This window comes from Berghia stephanieae, chromosome 4, assembly GCF_034508935.2.
Source record: "Berghia stephanieae isolate SIO BIC M18660-M18661 chromosome 4, UCSD_Bste_1.3, whole genome shotgun sequence".
In the NCBI taxonomy this organism is placed as follows: Eukaryota; Metazoa; Mollusca; class Gastropoda; order Nudibranchia; family Aeolidiidae; genus Berghia; species Berghia stephanieae.
Genome location: NC_088363.1, coordinates 32039608 through 32059479, shown reverse-complemented (window position 1 = coordinate 32059479; position 19872 = coordinate 32039608). Strand labels below are relative to the sequence as shown.

Below are 19872 nucleotides of genomic sequence, written 5' to 3'. Positions count from 1 at the left end.
AGTAGTAGTAGTAGTAGTAGTAGTAGTAGTAGTAGTAGTAGTAATAGTCGTAGTAGTAGTAGTAGTAATAGTGGTGGTGGTAGTGGTGGTGCAATGAAGTACTTTTCTTTACTTTCATTTAGTTTGGTCACAAATTAACGTTTTGAGAAGCAAATGAATGAAAACCTATGTCGCAACTCCCCACTTCCACTCTTTGTTGCCCTAAGTGCGAATGGCGCCATGTCGCGTGCTTCATTGCTAGTTGCAAGCAATCTGGTAGTTAGGTAGAAATATGTCGTCAAGTGATTTTGGAGCCATAGTATTACTAAAAATCACATTTGCCAAATATATAATAAGATGTTAGGTTGCCGTGAAATAAATCGAGACCACTGGGTAATGACGAGCATATCAAAATCCTTTCCAAACATAATAAATGGATCACATACTCTCTTATCATTAACGTAGAGATCAATAGCCAAAGAAGAGTCATCAGTGACAATTTCATCACTCTTGAGGTCAGTTATAACCATTTTGATGATATCACCATTTGCCCAAATGTGAGTTTTGTCTGGAGTTATGCCACTACCTTGCTCAACGTACAACCTGGAAATGAGAGGGATAGATGTAAGCTTTGAGAAAACAATTAGTGGTATGGTTATCATCGTCATCATCATCATCATCACCATCATTATTATTATTATTATTATTATCATCATCATTATCATCATCATTATTATCATCATCATTATCATCATCATTATTAATATTATTATTATCATCATCATCATCATCATCATCATCATCATCATCATCATCATCATCATCATCATCATCATCATCATCATCATTATTAATATTATTATTATTATTACTATTATCATTATTATTATCTTTATTATTATCATTATCATTATCATTTTTATTATTATTATTATTATTATTATTATTATTATTATTATTATTACTATCATCATTATTATTATTATTATTATTATTATTATTATTATTATTATTATTATTATTATTATTATTATTATTATTATTATTATTATTATTATTATTATTATTATTATTATTATTATTATTATTATTATTATTATTATTATCATTATTATTATTATTACAAAAAAAAACCACCTTTAACCAATACTTACTTTCCATTGTCTCCATGAAGTGCAAAAGAATTTTTCTTCCAGCCTGGATGGGATCCCAAAGGGTAATGCTCGGGTCCAAATCCAATCGAAATGGCACCAGTTTTTTGGCCCTTGTCTACCACCCGAATAGCAAACACATTGTTCTTCCCGCTGATTTCCTCCTGCATTAGAATAATGCCCACATGACCAATGGCATCTTTTGATTGAACATAGCTGAGAAAAGAAATGATAACTGCTCTGAAAAGTTAGTATTGTTTTGTTTGTTTGGGGGTTTTGGTTTATATATATATATATATATATATATATATATATATATATATATATATATATATATATATATATATATATATATATATATATATATATATATATTAGGGAGGGGTGGGGGGGGGTAAAGTTTTTTGGAGTTAAGTTTCCTTTTTTTTTTTCTTTTTTTTAAATTGACTGTAATAAAGGGATAAAAGGTACAAAAAAGATACTTTACAAATTATGGGTGTATTCAGAAAAAAATGAGGGTGAAATCATTTGTTCGGTGCATTATAATGTTTTATCTGATGAAGGTATGGTATAGTTATTTAAATTTTGTATAAACAAACGGAGTTAACTAAATTAAAAAAGTATTATTTCCTGGCATTAATGTAATAGACACAAACTGACAAACAATTACCTGACAATGCCTTCGTCATCACAAAGCATATTGTACTTATATGACGGGGTGTGGTACATTTTCTTCTCGATCCATCTCTCTTGGAGTTCCTAACAAAAGTAAATGAAATAGGTCAAACGCAACATGTACATATTTGCAGATCTGATAACCCAAATTGTAAGTGGCTCAAACCAACACAAAATATTATCCATTACAGCAATTTTAAATCAAGCACATAATCGTCCCGCTTAGAGTACTCAAAGGATACTTTGCAGTCAATTTGAATAAAATTAATGATAGTTTTATATAACTTTATAAGGTCAACCCCTCCTTTTTCTGTATTTTAAAGATGGAAGAGCTAGAAATTTCAATATTTCTTCATAAGACGCGTTTACAGTTTAACTAATAATAACAGTTAAGCAAGTCTGCAATGTGTCTGTATATCAAAGGTTGTAAATTGGTAACACTTACTGGTGGTGGAATGACTTTGTCTTGAACTTGCACAGCACCAAAATTAGTACCATGGACCATAAATAGAGGAAACATTCCAATTGAAGGTTTTCGTTCCATTTTTTTATCCAGCATCTGAAAAACCGAGAAGAGAGTTAAAGAATTTTGTTTTTCATCCATATTTGTAGCACTATCATTTGTTTTCTCTTCTTGTATTGAAATGTAAATGTTGCTTCTCAAAGTTCGAGGAAATAAACAACAATGTGAAATTGAATGTAAGCTTCAATTTAATTACAAAAACAGATCAAATGAATGTTTCGGGTTTCCCCTTTATCAACAAAATAGGATGAATGAAACACTACAGATTAATGAGATAATGTGGTAGTGGCGCAAGCAGTGATTGAGTAACTGGATTTGTTAGATGTCGATAAAAATACTGAAAAAGATTAGCATCATATTCAAAGAGTAGCAAGCAGTTCCTACAACACATTTACACAAGAGTCCTTTAAGGGATTACTTTACTTAGCTCTTTTTTCATATTATCTCTGACATTTTATTTTGACATTGTAGCAGTCACCAAAACCACTATAATTTCAAAGTTAAACTTAAACAATTATAATAGTTGTGAGATTCTTTTTATGATTTAATTTATAAAGCAAGAATCTAGCTTTTTTATTTATTTTTTTATTTTATTTTATTATTTGTCAACCTAGACTTACTTTTTCTCCATTTTCAGTAAAGTAAAATTCAGCATCCGGCCCTGGTACGTACTCAGATATCCATCCACCTTCAACACCAAAGCCATATGTCACACCCTCTTTCATCGGCAGTCTGGAAAGTATAACCATTGAATATTTGTGACCAACCATTTCAAAATGGTGTTATGTCAGAGTAAGCCTGATGCTCGAAATTGAATCATAAGCAAACTTATGGAATTCAAATTAAAATAAATTCCTTTTTTGGGAAGAGCAAGTTAATTTTCTTAAAGTTCATAAAACAAATTTCCTTACTCTAATAATTTTTACTATGGTTGTAAGCACAGCCCGGCTCTAAGTCAAAACAGAATGTTAACTATATAAAGTTACCCCTTTATAGACAAGCTCACAAAAATGGACTCAACTATTAAGCACACTCATTTTTGTAACCAAGTTTTTTTTTAAATTGTTGTGTGTGAAGCAAGAAGATATACAAACTTAGCCATTGGGACTCCCACATGAGTAAAAGTATCAGAAATGAACCATACCCTTCAATGGCGCCACCCTGCCTTTCCTTGCTTTCTGTAGGAAACCGTAGCATGAATAAAATGTCCAACATGATCCCCATGACCAGCAAAGATGTATCCTCTGGTTTGGTGCTTTGAGTGACTTTGACCTCAAAATAGTTATTGGTGCGGCTCAAAGGCTGTCTGCATATCACTGCTCCAGGTGCAGATTCAGCACTTGTGGTGATATTTCTGGCAATGAGACAGAAAATAATAATTTATGATAGCTGATCTAAAAAGATTAACCGGATATAAATAACAATATATGAATGTGTGTATAGTACATTTCAAAGGAATTTTATTGGCAGCTAATGTTTATATTTTGAGACTGGGCAGACTTGTCAACCAAAATCAAGTATTCAAAATTTTAAATATGTTTTCCAAAATTCATGCTTATTTTTCAAATAATTTTTTTCCACAAAAAAAATCATATTATCAACACATGTAACTATTATAAAATTAACTTTTAACATTCGCTGAATTTATGAAGACTTATCAATCTAGGAAAGTCAGTTCTTGTGATAGCCATCTGTCTTGATATTGATTTCCACATCAAGGTAGAAACTACTACTGCAGACCCTTCCGTTTATATTATTTTTACATTTTTGTTTTGGCTTTCTTTTGCATTCAGCAAATTTTGGTCCAAATCCCATAATATCAAATTTGACATGTAAAAAATTAGAGAACACACAACACATTGGCAAGCATGGGTAGGCCATACCACATGCACTGTTACTATGATCTACAGTGCAGTATGCATTCCTCATTCTCTTATTCCTCGTTTTCATGGATTCCTCCTACAAATCTTAATATCTAAAATTTATAAATTTCTCTATTTTCTTTGTACAATTTTCATGTAATCCTCATTTTCACGGATTCTTCGCCTTATATATTTTGTCTGAGCAAGAACGAGGAATACATTCTGCATTGTATCTGAGCAGCAATGACATTGTACCTGATAGTGCCATCCATTGTCAAATTGGTCCTGGTCCACAGACTGCAGTCCAGCCATGCGCTCGATCCTTGCATGACTTGTTCAGGAACATCTCGATGTGGAGGGTTAGGTTGTTCCTGTCAAGCAAAACAACAATTATTTTATTTACTACAATCATAAACATGTGCAAATTTTCTTCTTCTCCAAATAAACCCAATGATTGACAGCACAGATGCCAATAAGAATAACTAAAATAAACAAAGTGATTGGAGGGTCCCGATAGCTCAGTTGGTAGAGCAATTGCTTCACATGCAAAGGGACCTAGATCGATCCCAGGTGCAGTCAAGATTTTTTTCTAACCCCCCTGAATACCCAGCAATGATTGGTTGGCTGGGCCTGTTCGATCTGGTAGAAAGCACTTTGCAATAGACTAGCATCCTATCAAAAGGATAGCAAGCAATTGCTATTATCCATTCCATGCTATAGAAACCGAGATAAACTCTGGCTCCATGGGCCTAATGGCTCTGAAGGACTAAAAAAAGAACCCAAAAAAACATACAAACAAAAATTAGGGTATTTTCCTGATGGCATGTAATACATTTTAAAAGGTCTCAATATTGCTCAGAAGTTTGATACCCGCATTTGGGGTCCAAAAATAGCTCAGTTGGTAGAGCACTCGCTTCACACTCCATGGAACTAGGATTATTTATTGTAACAAACACCTTGAAGAATTTATTGAACTATAAAATGAAACAGACCTATGACCTTGATCCTGATATCAACTCTCATCTTAAATAAAACAGAGTAGTCCACTCTAAGGTCAATATGGGGGCAAATTTTTTTTTTAATTCCACTCTTTTGTGCAACACGCAGTGTGGCATGCAGACAACAGTTAATTTTAAAAATTAAATTATGCCCTTTCCGCCACTACATCATAAGACATCGTTGCCTAGGCATTCCACAAAGGAATAGAGATAACTCATCAAACAAGATGTCTGATGTCAACAAGAATCACCCACGTTGTGCAAGTGAGCAAATTGGGGGTTAATAATCTTGCTCAAGGAAAAAAACGAAAGTGCCTGAAGCGGGGCTCGAACCCGGGTCATTCCGGGTCACAGTGCAATGCCTTAACCACTCGGCCACTTCGCCCCCAGACAACAGTTAATGACAGCATTAATATAAGGATATAAGACTGACCTTGCTGAGCACGTGTGCAATGGTCTCTTCCACTTGAACTTTGACATGATTTAGGTCCAAGCTGGCGTCGAATGGAATGAGGACATGTACTGGGTTGGGAGGTAGAAGATGCTGGAATAAAACCTGGGGTAAAATATGAAAGGCAGAAGTTTTAGATAAAAGATAAAAAAGATGAGAAAAGTCCCTCTGTAAAGACCATTAGAGTGACAGAGAGAGAGAGAAGGGGGGGGGGGAGAGAGAGAGAGAGAGAGAGAGAGAGAGAGAGAGAGAGAGAGAGAGAGAGAGAGAGAGAGAGAGAGAGAGAGAGAGAGAGAGAAAGAGAAAGGGTGATCAGACAATTATACAAACAGACAAAAAGATATAAATAAATACAGTGGAACTCGGATACAATGGGGATAGTAGGACTAGCAAAAAATCCCTGTTGCAGCTGAGTCCTGTTATATCCATGCATACAGAATTTGAAGAGACGCAATACTGGGGGAAATTTTTTTTTTAAAACAACAACAAAAAAGCCACAAGGAATACATTTCTAGTTACCTCCCTAAGTAAATATCGATTTACCTCCCTAATTATATAAATTAGATAAAGTGACTGTGACTTCCATTCTTGTAACTCCCCCCCCCCCCCTCCCGCCCTTGTACCTCACCATGCCGCACCCCCTCTACAACTTACTTCAGGGCACGAGGTTGGTTGGAACAATGCAACGATTAATTCTACCTTCCTCCTTTCCTCTGCTTTCCACCCATTCCAACTGCACCATTGACATTCACTAACTTCACTTCAAAACTCAAGTAGTGTACAGTCCTAGCTTCAGGCTTCACATAGAGCTCTTCACGATCTCACTTCACATTGGGCATAGTTACCTAATCAGTCATGAGATGCACATCCCTCACTCTATGCATAACATACTAGGCTGAAGCATATCAACATAGTGATCAGTCAGTCACATGCCTCTCAATAGCCTAGCCTTTTATTGCGTCGTTGTGGATACACAAAGTACACAGAGGGACATCAACTGCAATTGGGCCACTCCTGTTCCTATAACTTACGTGTGCCTTCCTCTATTTCTTCTTGAGTAGTTTTTCTCAACTGGATACTAAACTAGCAATTCACACCCCCGTTGTAGCCGTGTTCCAAGAAATATTTCCCCGTTATAGCCCTGCATGATTTATAAGCATTAGATTGGCCGTAGAATGGGGATTTTTTAATTTCCCGTAGTAGCCGAGCTCCAGTTGTAACTGAGACTGTTGTACGCAAGCTGTACTATTTTTACTAAATGCACCTCTAGACGGAAACACCAAAATGAGGAGAAAGCGGACAGAAAGATCGGTAATGTCATAAAAATCATGGCTGTCTTAAAAACAAACAGTTATCCACAAAGAGATAAGAACAGCAGACATTTTTTATTATTCACAATGACTTTAAAACATTGATCAAGACAGTAACATCAATAAACAGCCCGTTCTTAAATGAATATGAAAATACCTTTTTAAATAGGATAATTTAGGATGACTTCATTTAATTCTATAAATCAATCTATCATGAAATTGACTTTAAAACCTCAATTTTAAAAATTTTTCTTTTCATTTTCATGTACAAAAATTACCAGAGGATTGCAGTTCAAAATCTTTATTGACAGATACAAAACTAGCAAAGGAGGATTTTTTTTATTAAAAGAATTCTAAAACTTAGGTACAATTTCAAATATGAATTGAAAACGCTACTTTTGTAGAAAGATTCAGAGGAATACTTGATAAAGAATTAATCAATTCACATATAATTATGATTAGATTTAATATTCAGGGGTTTTGAAGGTCAGTTGGCCTAAATAACCCTTCATATGATATGATGTGATATACTATGATATGATATACTACATGATATATGATATGATATGATATGATATGATATGATATGATATGATATGATATGATATGATATGATATGATATGATATGATATGATACGATATGATATGATATACTATGATACGATATACTATGATACGATATACTATGATATGATATGATATGATATGATATGATATGATATGATATGATATGATATGATATGATATGATATGATATGATACGATATGATATGATATACTATGATACGATATACTATGATACGATATACTATGTTATGATATGATATGATATGATATGATATGATATGATATGATATGCTATGATATGATATGCGGCTATGTGGTTTTGTGGTATGACACTCGCTTTCAGACCAGAAGGTCCTGGTTCGGCGCATAGTTGAGTCCTTGGAAAAGACTTTTTACTCACATTCTCTCACCGTACTCCGGTGGAAAATGAATACCTGGTCGTTAACAGCGTTGTTTCTGTCAGGAAAAAAATGCAATATTGCCTAACAGGCGTCATGTCTCGTTCTAAATGTTAAGTGTTACTGTTGGCTAGGGACCCCTTGTAAAGCATTTTGAGCACTTTTAGTGGATATTGCGCTATATAAAAGCTCAATTTTTTATTTTTTTTAAATATGATATAATATGATATGATATGATACACTTTGATATGATATGACATGATATTATATGATATGATGTGAACAAAATAAAAATATGCAATACTCACATGAGATCGCTCTGCCTCGACAACATTTAAATTCCAGTCTTGTAGTTTAACCTGCTGGTGATAGTGCAGGGCATTTCTCTCTTCCGTTTTAGACGAACACAAAACCTCTGCCAAACTTTCTTTTGTGCCAATTGGAATAATGAGTAGATAGGATTCTTTATGTATTTCTGAAGTTGAAGCTAAGTCTGCAAATATAAGATTTAAAATGTTATGGCATAGTCAGGAGTGAAACAAATTTATCATTGTCATCCCCTCTAAACATGTCTGTCGATATACCATACTTTATTTAGAGCCAATCAGAATAACGAGTGGATGAGATTCCTTTTGGACTCTGAAGCCGGGGCTCAGTCAGCAACTATATGGCCCAACATCTCAAAAAAAGTAAATTTAGAATTAAAATGATAAGAAACCACGCTGACTGTACTTGGGCTCGATTTCAGTCCCTTTGCTTGTGAAGCGAGTGCTCTACCAACTGAGCTATTCGGATCCCCTATAAAATTTTGAGTCAAAATAAATGCCTTCATCCAGGAGAGTGAACTTTGACTTCAAAAATATCAAAAGTCCTCTCTCATTACATCAAAGCAATTTTCCTGATCAAGTCCATTACAACATAATACTCGATTAATGCATTAGGTTCCGTTTATGAAAAAAAAATCTTACATGAAGCTTCTGTCAAGAGAGGACATCCTCTGGTGTTCGAGCCATTGTTGAAATGAGAGACTGATGTTGCGATGGCCTCGATGATGGACACACTAGGACAATTGAGAAGTGCTGCAAGACCACTGTCAGTCACTTTTGTACATCCATTTATATTGACCTGAAATGTGATTCCATTTTTATAATGTGAGTAAATGGAAAATTCTTAAAGTAAAAGCATTGTCAGTTCACATTATACAAGAATACATATTAAAAACCGATTTGATTCTTCTAAGGTTATCAACATATTGCCATTATATGTTACTTATCATCACCTTCATCATCATCATCATCATCATCATCATCATCATCATCATCATCATCATCATCATCATCATCATCATCATCATCATCATCATCGTCATCATCATCATCATCATCAAAATCACCATCATCATCAAAATCACCATCATCATCATCATCATCATCATCATCACCATCACTCCAAACACAACTAACCACTTCGAACAATATTCTTTCACCATAACTATCAACACTACCATCACAATTACTATCATTTATTAGCAAGCGCACAAAATAGATTTCAAAATCCTTCCTTTAATAATATCTAAAAGAAAAAAAAAAAAAAACAAATGAAGAAGAAAAGACCATTATTGACCTTGACAACCTCTTTACTTGCTTCCAGAACCTGTACCAGCCAATGAAGTCCTAGATCTGTCACAACACTGCAGCCTTCTAAAGAGATATAATGGACTTCACTGAAACTCTCCTGTGCAGTGGAAATGTTTAAAGTGGACTTGATTTGATTTTCAATCGATATTAATTGAAAAGAATGTATCTATAAAAATCTGAAGAGCGTGTGTAGAACAGTGCCAGACAAAGCAGAAAGAGAAATGAAAATAGCAAATCATCCTGTTTCAATCATCATGATCATCATCATCATCATCATCATCATCATCATCATTCTCACTCTTATTGTAATCATCATCATTATCACTGTCATCATCATCATCATCTTCATCATCATCAACATCATCATCATCATTGTCATCATCATCATTTTCATCATTATTTTCATCACTTTTATACAACATCTGATTTTTACAACAGGCCTCGAGGCGGTAAACGTAAACAACGTCATATTCCAGCTGTGATTTTTAACTCAAGTGATCCAATTTTTTACAATAATATTAATAAGAACAGGCCTCGGGGAGGCAAATGGATACAACACGACATCTCAATGGTAACAACTCGTCGTCCACCCCGCCCCCACACAAACCCCCGTCCACCACCAACACTTGTAACTGTACCGACCACAAACAATTTCACAAACGACAACAATAACATTGTTATTGGTCTTCTAAATGCACAGTCCTGCCGTAACAAAACCGAAGAATTAAACGATTTATTGAAGGAGAAGAACTTCAACATACTATTTATAGTAGAGACATGGCTCTCACAGTCTGGAGACGACCCAGTTGAAAAGGCAATGACACCCCCTGGGTACCAATTTAGATCGTATCCAAGGAAAGATCAGCGAGGGGGTGGCATTGGCGTATTTTATAAAACAAAGTTTTCTAAACATGTGGAAATCCTCGAAATGCGCTGCAAAACAATGAAGGCCATTGATCTTAGATTATCCCTCCAGAATACAAAATACAACTTCAACTGCATCTACCGACCGCCTGCAAACAAGAAAAACAAAATAAAATTACCTGATATTAGGAAGGAAATCAACGAGATGCTAACTTTGCAACACATGCGTCCTGGCCATTCAATTATACTCGGCGACTTTAATTTTCACTTCGACAACGTCACAGACACTGCTAAATTGCACGAGTCATTTTCGGAGAACAACATGTGCCAGATTGTAACAGCGCCAACCCACTCTGCTGGTCATATTTTAGATTGGGTAATTGTAGAAAATTCAGAGTCCCAAAAAAACAACGCCATCGTCGATTATCTCCCCTTTTCGGACCACTCCCTCATTTCTTTCAATCTTGACGTTTCAAAACCATGCCAAGAAACCACCACCACATCAACCAGAAACATTAAAGGCATTAATTTGGACAATTTCAGAGGTGATTTAGAAACAAAACTAACTAAAAATTCAATGATTTCTCCAGACCAGTGGAATAGTTGTCTCATAGAAACGCTTGACAAACATGCGCCATTCCAAACAAGGACTGTCACAAACCGCAAGTATGCTCCGTGGTATACGTCGAACGTTAAAGAAGCTAAAACGAAGTGTCGGAGAGCAGAAAGACTGCTGAAAACATCAGGCCTTACGATTCATCGTGAATTATTCAAGAACACATTTCGTGCCTGGAAGACAACAATAAAAAAGGCAAAGACCACATATTTTCTTTCAAAATTCGAAACTTCTAAATCTTGCAAACAATTATTTAACATCTGCAATGATCTACTTGGACGTGAAAGATGCACTTCATTACCATCTACAACCAATCAAAGAGACTTGCCAAACACATTTGTCAACTTTTTTAAAGACAAAATCCATAACATTCGTTCAGAACTAGATCGGCATGGACCATTTATAGATACAAATACATTCTGTGGTACCCCTTTAGACAAGTTCCAACCAGTTTCACCTAGTTTCATAAACGAGTTGATAAAAAAAGCCCCCATTAAATCCTGCGACCTTGATCCCCTGCCAGCACAGCTTTTGGCCAGCTCCATCGATACATTATTACCATCCATTACATCAATCATAAATAGATCCATACTGACTGGCGAAGTTCCATCGTGCTTTAAAAGTGCCCTCGTCCAACCACTTCTGAAGAAACCATCACTGGACCACAATATATTAAACAATTATCGTCCTGTATCAAATTTACCTTTTTTGTCAAAACTTTTGGAGAAGGTAGGTCTTACACAATTAACATCTCATCTTAAGAACAACAGTATGGAACAACCCTTTCAGTCAGCCTACAAACATCAACACAGTACTGAAACGGCGCTTCTTAAAATCTTTAATGACTTGTTATGTAATGCTGATGCTAACAATATCAATGTATTATGCCTTTTAGATCTTTCAGCTGCCTTTGACACCATTGACCATGACATTTTGTTAAGAAGACTAGAAAATACGTTCGGCATAAAAGGAATTGCCCTTAAATGGTTTACATCATATTTACAGGATCGATGGCAGACTGTTGTGGTGAATGGTGTTCAGTCAGAACAAGTTTTACTAAATTTTGGAGTGCCACAAGGCCCTGTCCTTTTTACTGTATATATGCAGCCCCTTTCCTGTGTTATATCCAGATTCAATCTGAGTTATCATTTTTATGCAGATGATACGCAAATATATGATTCAGCACCCCTTAGTAATTTACAGTTCTTAATACAATGAATTACGAGCTGTTTTAATGAGATTAAATCTTGGATGTACCACAATAAGTTAAAATTAAATGATAGTAAAACTGAGATTTTAATGTGTGGAAGGCTGAGTATCCTTAAACAGGCAAATAAATCACCTATTACTCTCGGAAATAGCACAATAGAATTTTCAAATAAAGCAAAAAACCTTGGCGTCATCATTGATAAAGATCTTTCCATGACAAGCCACGTGAATAACACCATACAATCTATGTACATAGAAATGAAAAAAATAAGCAAAATTCGTAATTTAATACCGAAGCATATAGCAGAACTTTTAATTAATTCCCTTGTTTTATCTAAATTGGACTATTGTAACTCCCTTTGGGCGAATTTAGCTAAAGACTAAATTAGCAGACTTCAGGTTGCTCAAAATAACGCAGCCAGGATCATTGTACGCAATAACAAAAAATACCCGTCAGCAACTCTTCTTCTCCGTGAGTTACATTGGCTTCCTGTGGAGAAAAGAGTTGCCTATAAGATTTGTACTGTTGTCTACAAATCCCTGAGCACGAACAGTCCCTCCTATATTAAAGACCTTCTAAACATATATGTCCCCAATAGAAACTTGAGGTCAAGCAATGACCAATCAATCCTTGTCAAACCTAAGCCATTGCATAAAATAGGTGAACAATCTTTTCAATTTTCGGCCCCCATTTTTGGAACTCTCTCCCATCACACGTGAGATGCTCGGATTCGTTGACAACGTTCAAATCTCGCTTAAAGTTTTATCTTTTTACGTCATAATGTTGCAATATTATTTTCATATTTTGTTGTTGTTAAATTGAATTCGTATCACGTTTCCTTCACACTTGTCTCACTGTAATATGTTTTGTTTTATATCACTGTAAAGCGCTTAGAGCCTGTGACAACGGGGTAAAGCGCTATATAAATGACATTTATTATTATCATTATTATTATTATTATTATTATTATTATTATCAATACCATTATCATAATCATCATCATCATCATCATCATAATCATCATCATCATCATCATCATCATCATCATCATCATCATCATCATCATCATCATCATCATCATAAATAAGATTATTTGACAGGAGGGAATTAATAAATTTTTTAACAATTTCTTAATCGCTGAAAATTTATGAAAAGAAAAATGCATCAGTACCAAAGTTGATGTTCCATTAAGTTAATAACATTGACAAATACATAAACATTTGCTTTAAAATTGCAACAAATATATATATATTTCATTGTATACCTTTCCCAAGACAGAAACAAGCACTCTGATAGCGCTATCTGTTATATATCCACAGCGACTGAAATCTAGTTTTTTTAACGGCTTCTTCTGAAGGGCTCTTTGTTTTTTTGCTTCCTATGGAAAATAAATATACAAATAGTAACTGAGTTAGTAGTGGCAGCAGTAGTTATAGTAGTAGTATAGTAGTAGTAGTAGTAGTAGTAGTAGTAGTAGTAGTAGTAGTAATAGTAGTAATAGTAATAGTAGTAGTAGTAGTAGTAGTAGTAGTAGTAGTAGTAGTAGTAGTAGTAGTAGTAGTAGTAGTAGTAGTAGTAGTGTATAGATCAATTTTTTTTTCAAATAAGTCTTATCAAAAGACTTAATCACAACCTTTGTTAAAATGAAGATGTCGAGTGTAAATAAAAAGGCATAATTTGTATATAATACACAATGAGCTGCTAGTGACAAATTTGTTTTTTATAAATATTGTATAAATTGTCAAAATCAAAAGATTTGCCAAACTTCACATCTTTTTTTGTAAAAGTTGTCATCAGCATGAATTTAATATTAGAGGTGGTAAACAATAATACTCTTGTATTGTCAATGAGCATATTTATTGTTATATGATTAAATCATTGAAACCATTCAAATTTACATTTTAAATGAGGAAAAGATATACACTGAGCTAATATACAAGATATGAAGTGAATAGAAAAGTGCCAGAAGACAATAGAGAATGAAAATTTTTCGCGGCGGTGGTGGGGTTTGAACCTGCGACCTTATTGGTACGACAACTCCGCCTGGCAGGTGAGAGCGTGGCTCTACCGTGTGAGCTATCAACGAACACAAAAATATTCGTTTCAAACTCAAAGTCATTACTAGATCCCTCTCTCACCCACTTCTTGAGACCGCCGATTCGTTCGTACACCACCATCGCGAATAATTTTGACCAGCAGTTAAGCTTAATAGCCAATATTCTCAACACAAACATATAACATAGAAACGATTGAGACATTGAGTATGCTCCGGTGTATGGGGTGAATTTTTAATTCAGAAAAGTGAGTGGAGCAGGCACTTATGTTGGTAACAACAAGATATGAAGTGAATAGAAAAGTGCCAGAAGACAATAGAGAATGAAAATTTTTCGCGGCGGTGGTGGGGTTTGAACCTGCGACCTTATTGGTACGACAACTCCGCCTGGCAGGTGAGAGCGTGGCTCTACCGTGTGAGCTATCAACGAACACAAAAATATTCGTTTCAAACTCAAAGTCATTACTAGATCCCTCTCTCACCCACTTCTTGAGACCGCCGATTCGTTCGTACACCACCATCGCGAATAATTTTGACCAGCAGTTAAGCTTAATAGCCAATATTCTCAACACAAACATATAACATAGAAACGATTGAGACATTGAGTATGCTCCGGTGTATGGGGTGAATTTTTAATTCAGAAAAGTGAGTGGAGCAGGCACTTATGTTGGTAACAACAAGATATGAAGTGAATAGAAAAGTGCCAGAAGACAATAGAGAATGAAAATTTTTCGCGGCGGTGGTGGGGTTTGAACCTGCGACCTTATTGGTACGACAACTCCGCCTGGCAGGTGAGAGCGTGGCTCTACCGTGTGAGCTATCAACGAACACAAAAATATTCGTTTCAAACTCAAAGTCATTACTAGATCCCTCTCTCACCCACTTCTTGAGACCGCCGATTCGTTCGTACACCACCATTGCGAATAATTTTGACCAGCAGTTAAGCTTAATAGCCAATATTCTCAACACAAACATATAACATAGAAACGATTGAGACATTGAGTATGCTCCGGTGTATGGGGTGAATTTTTAATTCAGAAAAGTGAGTGGAGCAGGCACTTATGTTGGTAACAACAAGATATGAAGTGAATAGAAAAGTGCCAGAAGACAATAGAGAATGAAAATTTTTTCTGAGCTAATATACAAACTTCCAGTAATTTGTTGGGTGGAGAAGGCATAGATAGAGGATTTGAAAAAGGAGTTTTCACATAGAAAAAAGCAGAAAGAGAACACAAAGCCGGGAAAGATGGAGTGGAATTGTCTAAGGCAAATGCTCCAGCCGAATTGAAAAGCCTACCTAAATATATATACAAACTTACAGCTAAATTCTTGGCAAAGTTATTCAGTTGGATGTAGCCAAGGGAGAAGACTTCGTCCATGTTTATTTCTTTGGAGAACTCTGTCTCTGTGTTCTTGGAGACAGCTATAACTGAAGGTCTCCGCGGAATCCATGTTGTACCCAAAGCTTTGGAATTGGAAAAGAATGTATATAAATAAAAACATATGACCCACCATCTAACAACAGTATTGTGTTGGATTTAATATTATGATACAAAAACTAATTTTAAGCTTAATTTATGACAAATTGGGGGTCCTGAAGCTCAGTTACTAGAGCATTCGCTTCACATGCAAAGGGATTGGAATCATTCCCAGGTAAAGTTGAGATTTTTTTTCTGACCCCCTGTCCACCCAGCAGTGATTGGGTGGCTGGCTATATTAGAGCTGGTGGAACGTACTTCTTGATAGACTAGTATCCTATCCAAAGGGAAGCAAGAAATTGCTCTTGTTCATTTCATGCTATAGAAACCGAGATAAACTCTGGGTTAATGAGCCTAATGGCCCTGGAGTATTTCATTTATATTTATATAATATATGAGTAAAATATAAATGCCTTTATCAAGGAGAGTTGATTTTGTTCCTAAAACCTCAAGAACCTTAAATTTCCTAATTTTGATCATCTTGAATTTATACTCAATTTTTTCCAACTAGTTCTATCCAACATAACACCAGATTGATGTAGTAGTCAAATATAATAAAATTCCCTTCATCCATCCAAGGAGAAATAAGCCTTTAGAGTTCATATATTTTTTTAATGGAGATCCATTTATTAAGTTTATTGTAAAAGTAATGGTGATGTTTGTCAATAATCCTGGCTCTTGGTGGGATCTAGTAACTGGTAACACTCTCCACACATAAGCAAACCGTTCTGTTTAGTGTTCTTTTCTTCCCACTCTCTTCCCAGCAGGGTCAAAGTTTGACCTTATAGAAAATACTTTGCAATAAACCAGTATCCTGTCAAAATGGCAGAAAGCAATTGTCATAGTTTCTTGGTGGCGTTTTTATGCACCTCCATTGGAGGTGTATAAAAACGAACCGTTTTTATGCACCTCCGTTGGCGATGATGGTAAATTAGTGAAAATGTTGCTGAAACGTCCATGAGGATTAAATAGTTTTAGATTGTAATTTACCACGATGCTTAGTGATTACCGATGTACGTCTATACAATGTTAATAAATGAAGGAAACAATTATTTAAAAAATCAAAAGTAAAAAGAAACATGGCACACAAATACTGATCTCAAATAAGTAAATAATTTGAGAAAATTAAAATCGAAGTTTTTTTAAAAACATGATAAAAGGATTTTGAAAAAAAAAAAAAAGAAGAAGAAAGAAAAAAAAATGTTGACTTTCACAATAAAGTAATTTTATTTTTTTTAATGTCTACAATGGGAATCGAACACGGTACTTTCAAGGTTAGATACCGACAGCTTGTCCACTGCACTACGGAGCCACCTGACTGTTTGTCACATTTAATAAGGACTTTCTAAAACATTACTTTACCTTCAATGCAACTTCTATTTTCTGGTTTTATATTTTGATTTTTTAAATTATTATTTTTATATAAATTTATTAATAAAAACATCCTACAGATGTCACAATATAACTTTCGCCATGTCCAAATACAGAAACACAATATCGCTGATGAAATTGGGTGGGATCCGCATGCGTGACGGAGGTGTGTAAAAACGGTCCGTTAAGATACACCGTCAACGGAGGTGCATAAAAACACTACGTAGTTTCTTTGATGATACATGCACGAATTAACGCTGGCCCACATAGTTTTAAGATAATTTGATAAAGACTTTTATTTGGCTTGTTGCCCATTCATGTATGGTAAGGATAAACGGATGGCAATAATCATGATTAAATACTAGTTGGCTTTTTTTTTGGGGGGGGGGGGGGGGGGTTGTTGTTTGTTTTTATGGGGTTTTTTTTTTGTTGTATTGTTGTTGTTGTTGTCATTATTATTATTATTATTATTATTATTATTATTATTATTATTATTATTATTATTATTATTATTATTATTATTATTATTATCATTATTATTATTATTATTATTATTATCATTATTATTATCATTATGATTATTGTTGTTGCTGTTCTTGTTGTTGATCATGATGATGATAATGATGATGATGATGATAATGTTTGTTTGTTTATTGTTTATCATAACTAGGAGATAGTTCAACAACAGCACCATGATTAAACAGAAGAGGTAAATAAACAGTAAGGTAAAAATTGAAAAGTATGTTATCATCTCAGATCTGTTTTCTTACATGTGGCCTCTGAAGACATAGATATGTTGTATGTTTGCCAGTCAGCAAACCCCGTGAGTTTTAAGTTTCAGTGTATTTCATTGATATAATTCCTTTTCTTTCATTGTCATCTTGAAATCCTGGAGAGAGAAAAAATAAAAATAGAATTATAACTTAAATTTACGTGGCATGGATTTATAATACATCTTGATGTATCTCATCTAGCAAAATGAAATATCTTCAATTGAGTGAGCACTTCTGTTGAATTGCTTGACAATAGTCAATAGGCCACCTATATTGATGCTCTACTCACTATCTAGGTCTAGATAGAATTAAGTAAATGATGGTGTAAAAAATAAATGTTACTTACACAGTAAGTTTCAGTAAGTACAAAGCGAACACAATTTCAATTTAAGTTTAAAACAGATCATAAAACTTGTTTCTCAATTTTGAATCAATCTTTTTTAAAGATAAAAGATTTACTTTCGAAAGGTCATAAAAAACTAATGCAGACATTAGCTGAAATTGTTTCCTCGTCTGTTTACCATAGGAAAACTTCTTTCTCTTATCCTTACTTCTAAAAACTAGAGATGCTAATAGACATGTATGTCTACCTCCATGAAAAGCGGCGAGTCAATGCAATTTGATATCCAAAAATTGAATGTAGTCTAGTTTTAGAATAATGTATTATTTTGGTGTGTACATGGTATTCAAATAATTTATATTTGTTAGCTAAATAGTCTTTAAAACCCTCGCGGATTTGGTTACAAAACAAGATGGGTAGCCATTACCGGATAACGCAACCAACCTCCTTGGTAACAGTAAACAACTCTGTTAAACGAACAGAGTTGTCCAAGTGTAAATTGATAAAAAAAATTATCCGACTTTAGATTGTTTGCAACTCGTTCCGGGAAGCTTTATTGATTTTACTAAAATAGTAACAACAAATTCAAGTCTTCGTCGCACATTCAAAATAACCACCTCGTTACCTTTCGCAGGTTTTCAGTTTTCAGTCTCAAAGCCATTGACTCAATCGAGAGAGGTAGGGGGCATAATTCGATTATCAAATCCAAGCAACATTCCATTCATTCAATCGTTCATTCGCTGATTCAGTCATTCATTCACTCGTTATTTATTCATTCGCTCGTTCGTTCGTTGTTTGTTTTTTTATTATCATTTTTTTTTCAAAACAGACAGGTAAAATTACCAATATGAATAATATCGGCGCTGGTGTGATACGATCTCGCGTCCTATAAAATAGTCAAGCGACGATGAGCATGATCACTGGCCAATTGAGTGGCAAAGATCGCAAAATTCTGCTCCCGATGATGTGTACAAGGGACTGCCGAAAAGATAGGCTACATTATCTCTGTCCACATATGACTGATCAACTGGCTAAAGTTGTGACAAATATTGCACAAAAATGCAATTAAAATTGTAGCTTGATATAGGACGCACAAGGGAGCAGATAAAGCTGAGTAATGTCAGAAGGAAATTATGTAGTATGTAAATGTGTGTGTGTGTGTGTGTGTGTGTGTGTGTGTGTGTGTGTGTGTTTGTGTTCGTGCGTGCATGTGTGTGTATGTGTGTGTTTTTCTGTGTTTCTGTGTGTGTGTGATTTTAACATCATGAAATTTTGTTTCGCATTGCCATGAAGCTTCCCAATCTTCTCCTACCCTCCCCGCAAACTTTGACTGCGTCGCCTTTATTATTTATTATAGAACGTAGACAACGTAGAATATGGAAGCCCCTCTTTATCATCTTTTGTTTCTTAGTTTGTTGTTTTTTTTCCGTTATATTTTAATGTCCTAATTTGATTTTGTTTTTATTTTGTTTTTGTTTTTTTTTTTTGTGTGTTTTCTTTTGTTTGTTTTAGTTGCATTGTTGTTTGTTTTGTTTTTGTTTTTTGTTTTTTGTTTCTTTAATTATTGTTTTGTTTTGTGTTGGTTTTGTTTTTGTTTTTCGTTAGGTTTTTTTTT

General features: G+C 34.6%; 1 protein-coding gene across 1 annotated transcript in view; it reads right to left on the bottom strand.

The window, feature by feature from the left end:
* The window catches only part of LOC144970429 (uncharacterized), a 120789-nt gene extending 102082 nt beyond the window's left edge, over positions 1 to 18707 (bottom strand). The window contains exons 1-15 of the mRNA XM_078910057.1: positions 18469 to 18707; positions 17915 to 18033; positions 15615 to 15760; positions 13507 to 13620; positions 9539 to 9649; positions 8884 to 9040; positions 8224 to 8408; positions 5622 to 5744; positions 4446 to 4561; positions 3473 to 3682; positions 2949 to 3060; positions 2251 to 2364; positions 1801 to 1889; positions 1134 to 1346; positions 426 to 582 (exon numbers count right to left, since the gene is read on the bottom strand). Coding sequence (XP_078766183.1) covers positions 426 to 582; positions 1134 to 1346; positions 1801 to 1889; positions 2251 to 2364; positions 2949 to 3060; positions 3473 to 3682; positions 4446 to 4561; positions 5622 to 5744; positions 8224 to 8408; positions 8884 to 9040; positions 9539 to 9649; positions 13507 to 13620; positions 15615 to 15760; positions 17915 to 17933 — 1866 coding nt within the window. The 5' untranslated portion in view covers positions 17934 to 18033; positions 18469 to 18707. The remainder of the gene's footprint in view (positions 1 to 425; positions 583 to 1133; positions 1347 to 1800; positions 1890 to 2250; positions 2365 to 2948; positions 3061 to 3472; positions 3683 to 4445; positions 4562 to 5621; positions 5745 to 8223; positions 8409 to 8883; positions 9041 to 9538; positions 9650 to 13506; positions 13621 to 15614; positions 15761 to 17914; positions 18034 to 18468) is intronic.
* Between the last annotated feature and the right edge of the window lie 1165 nt (positions 18708 to 19872).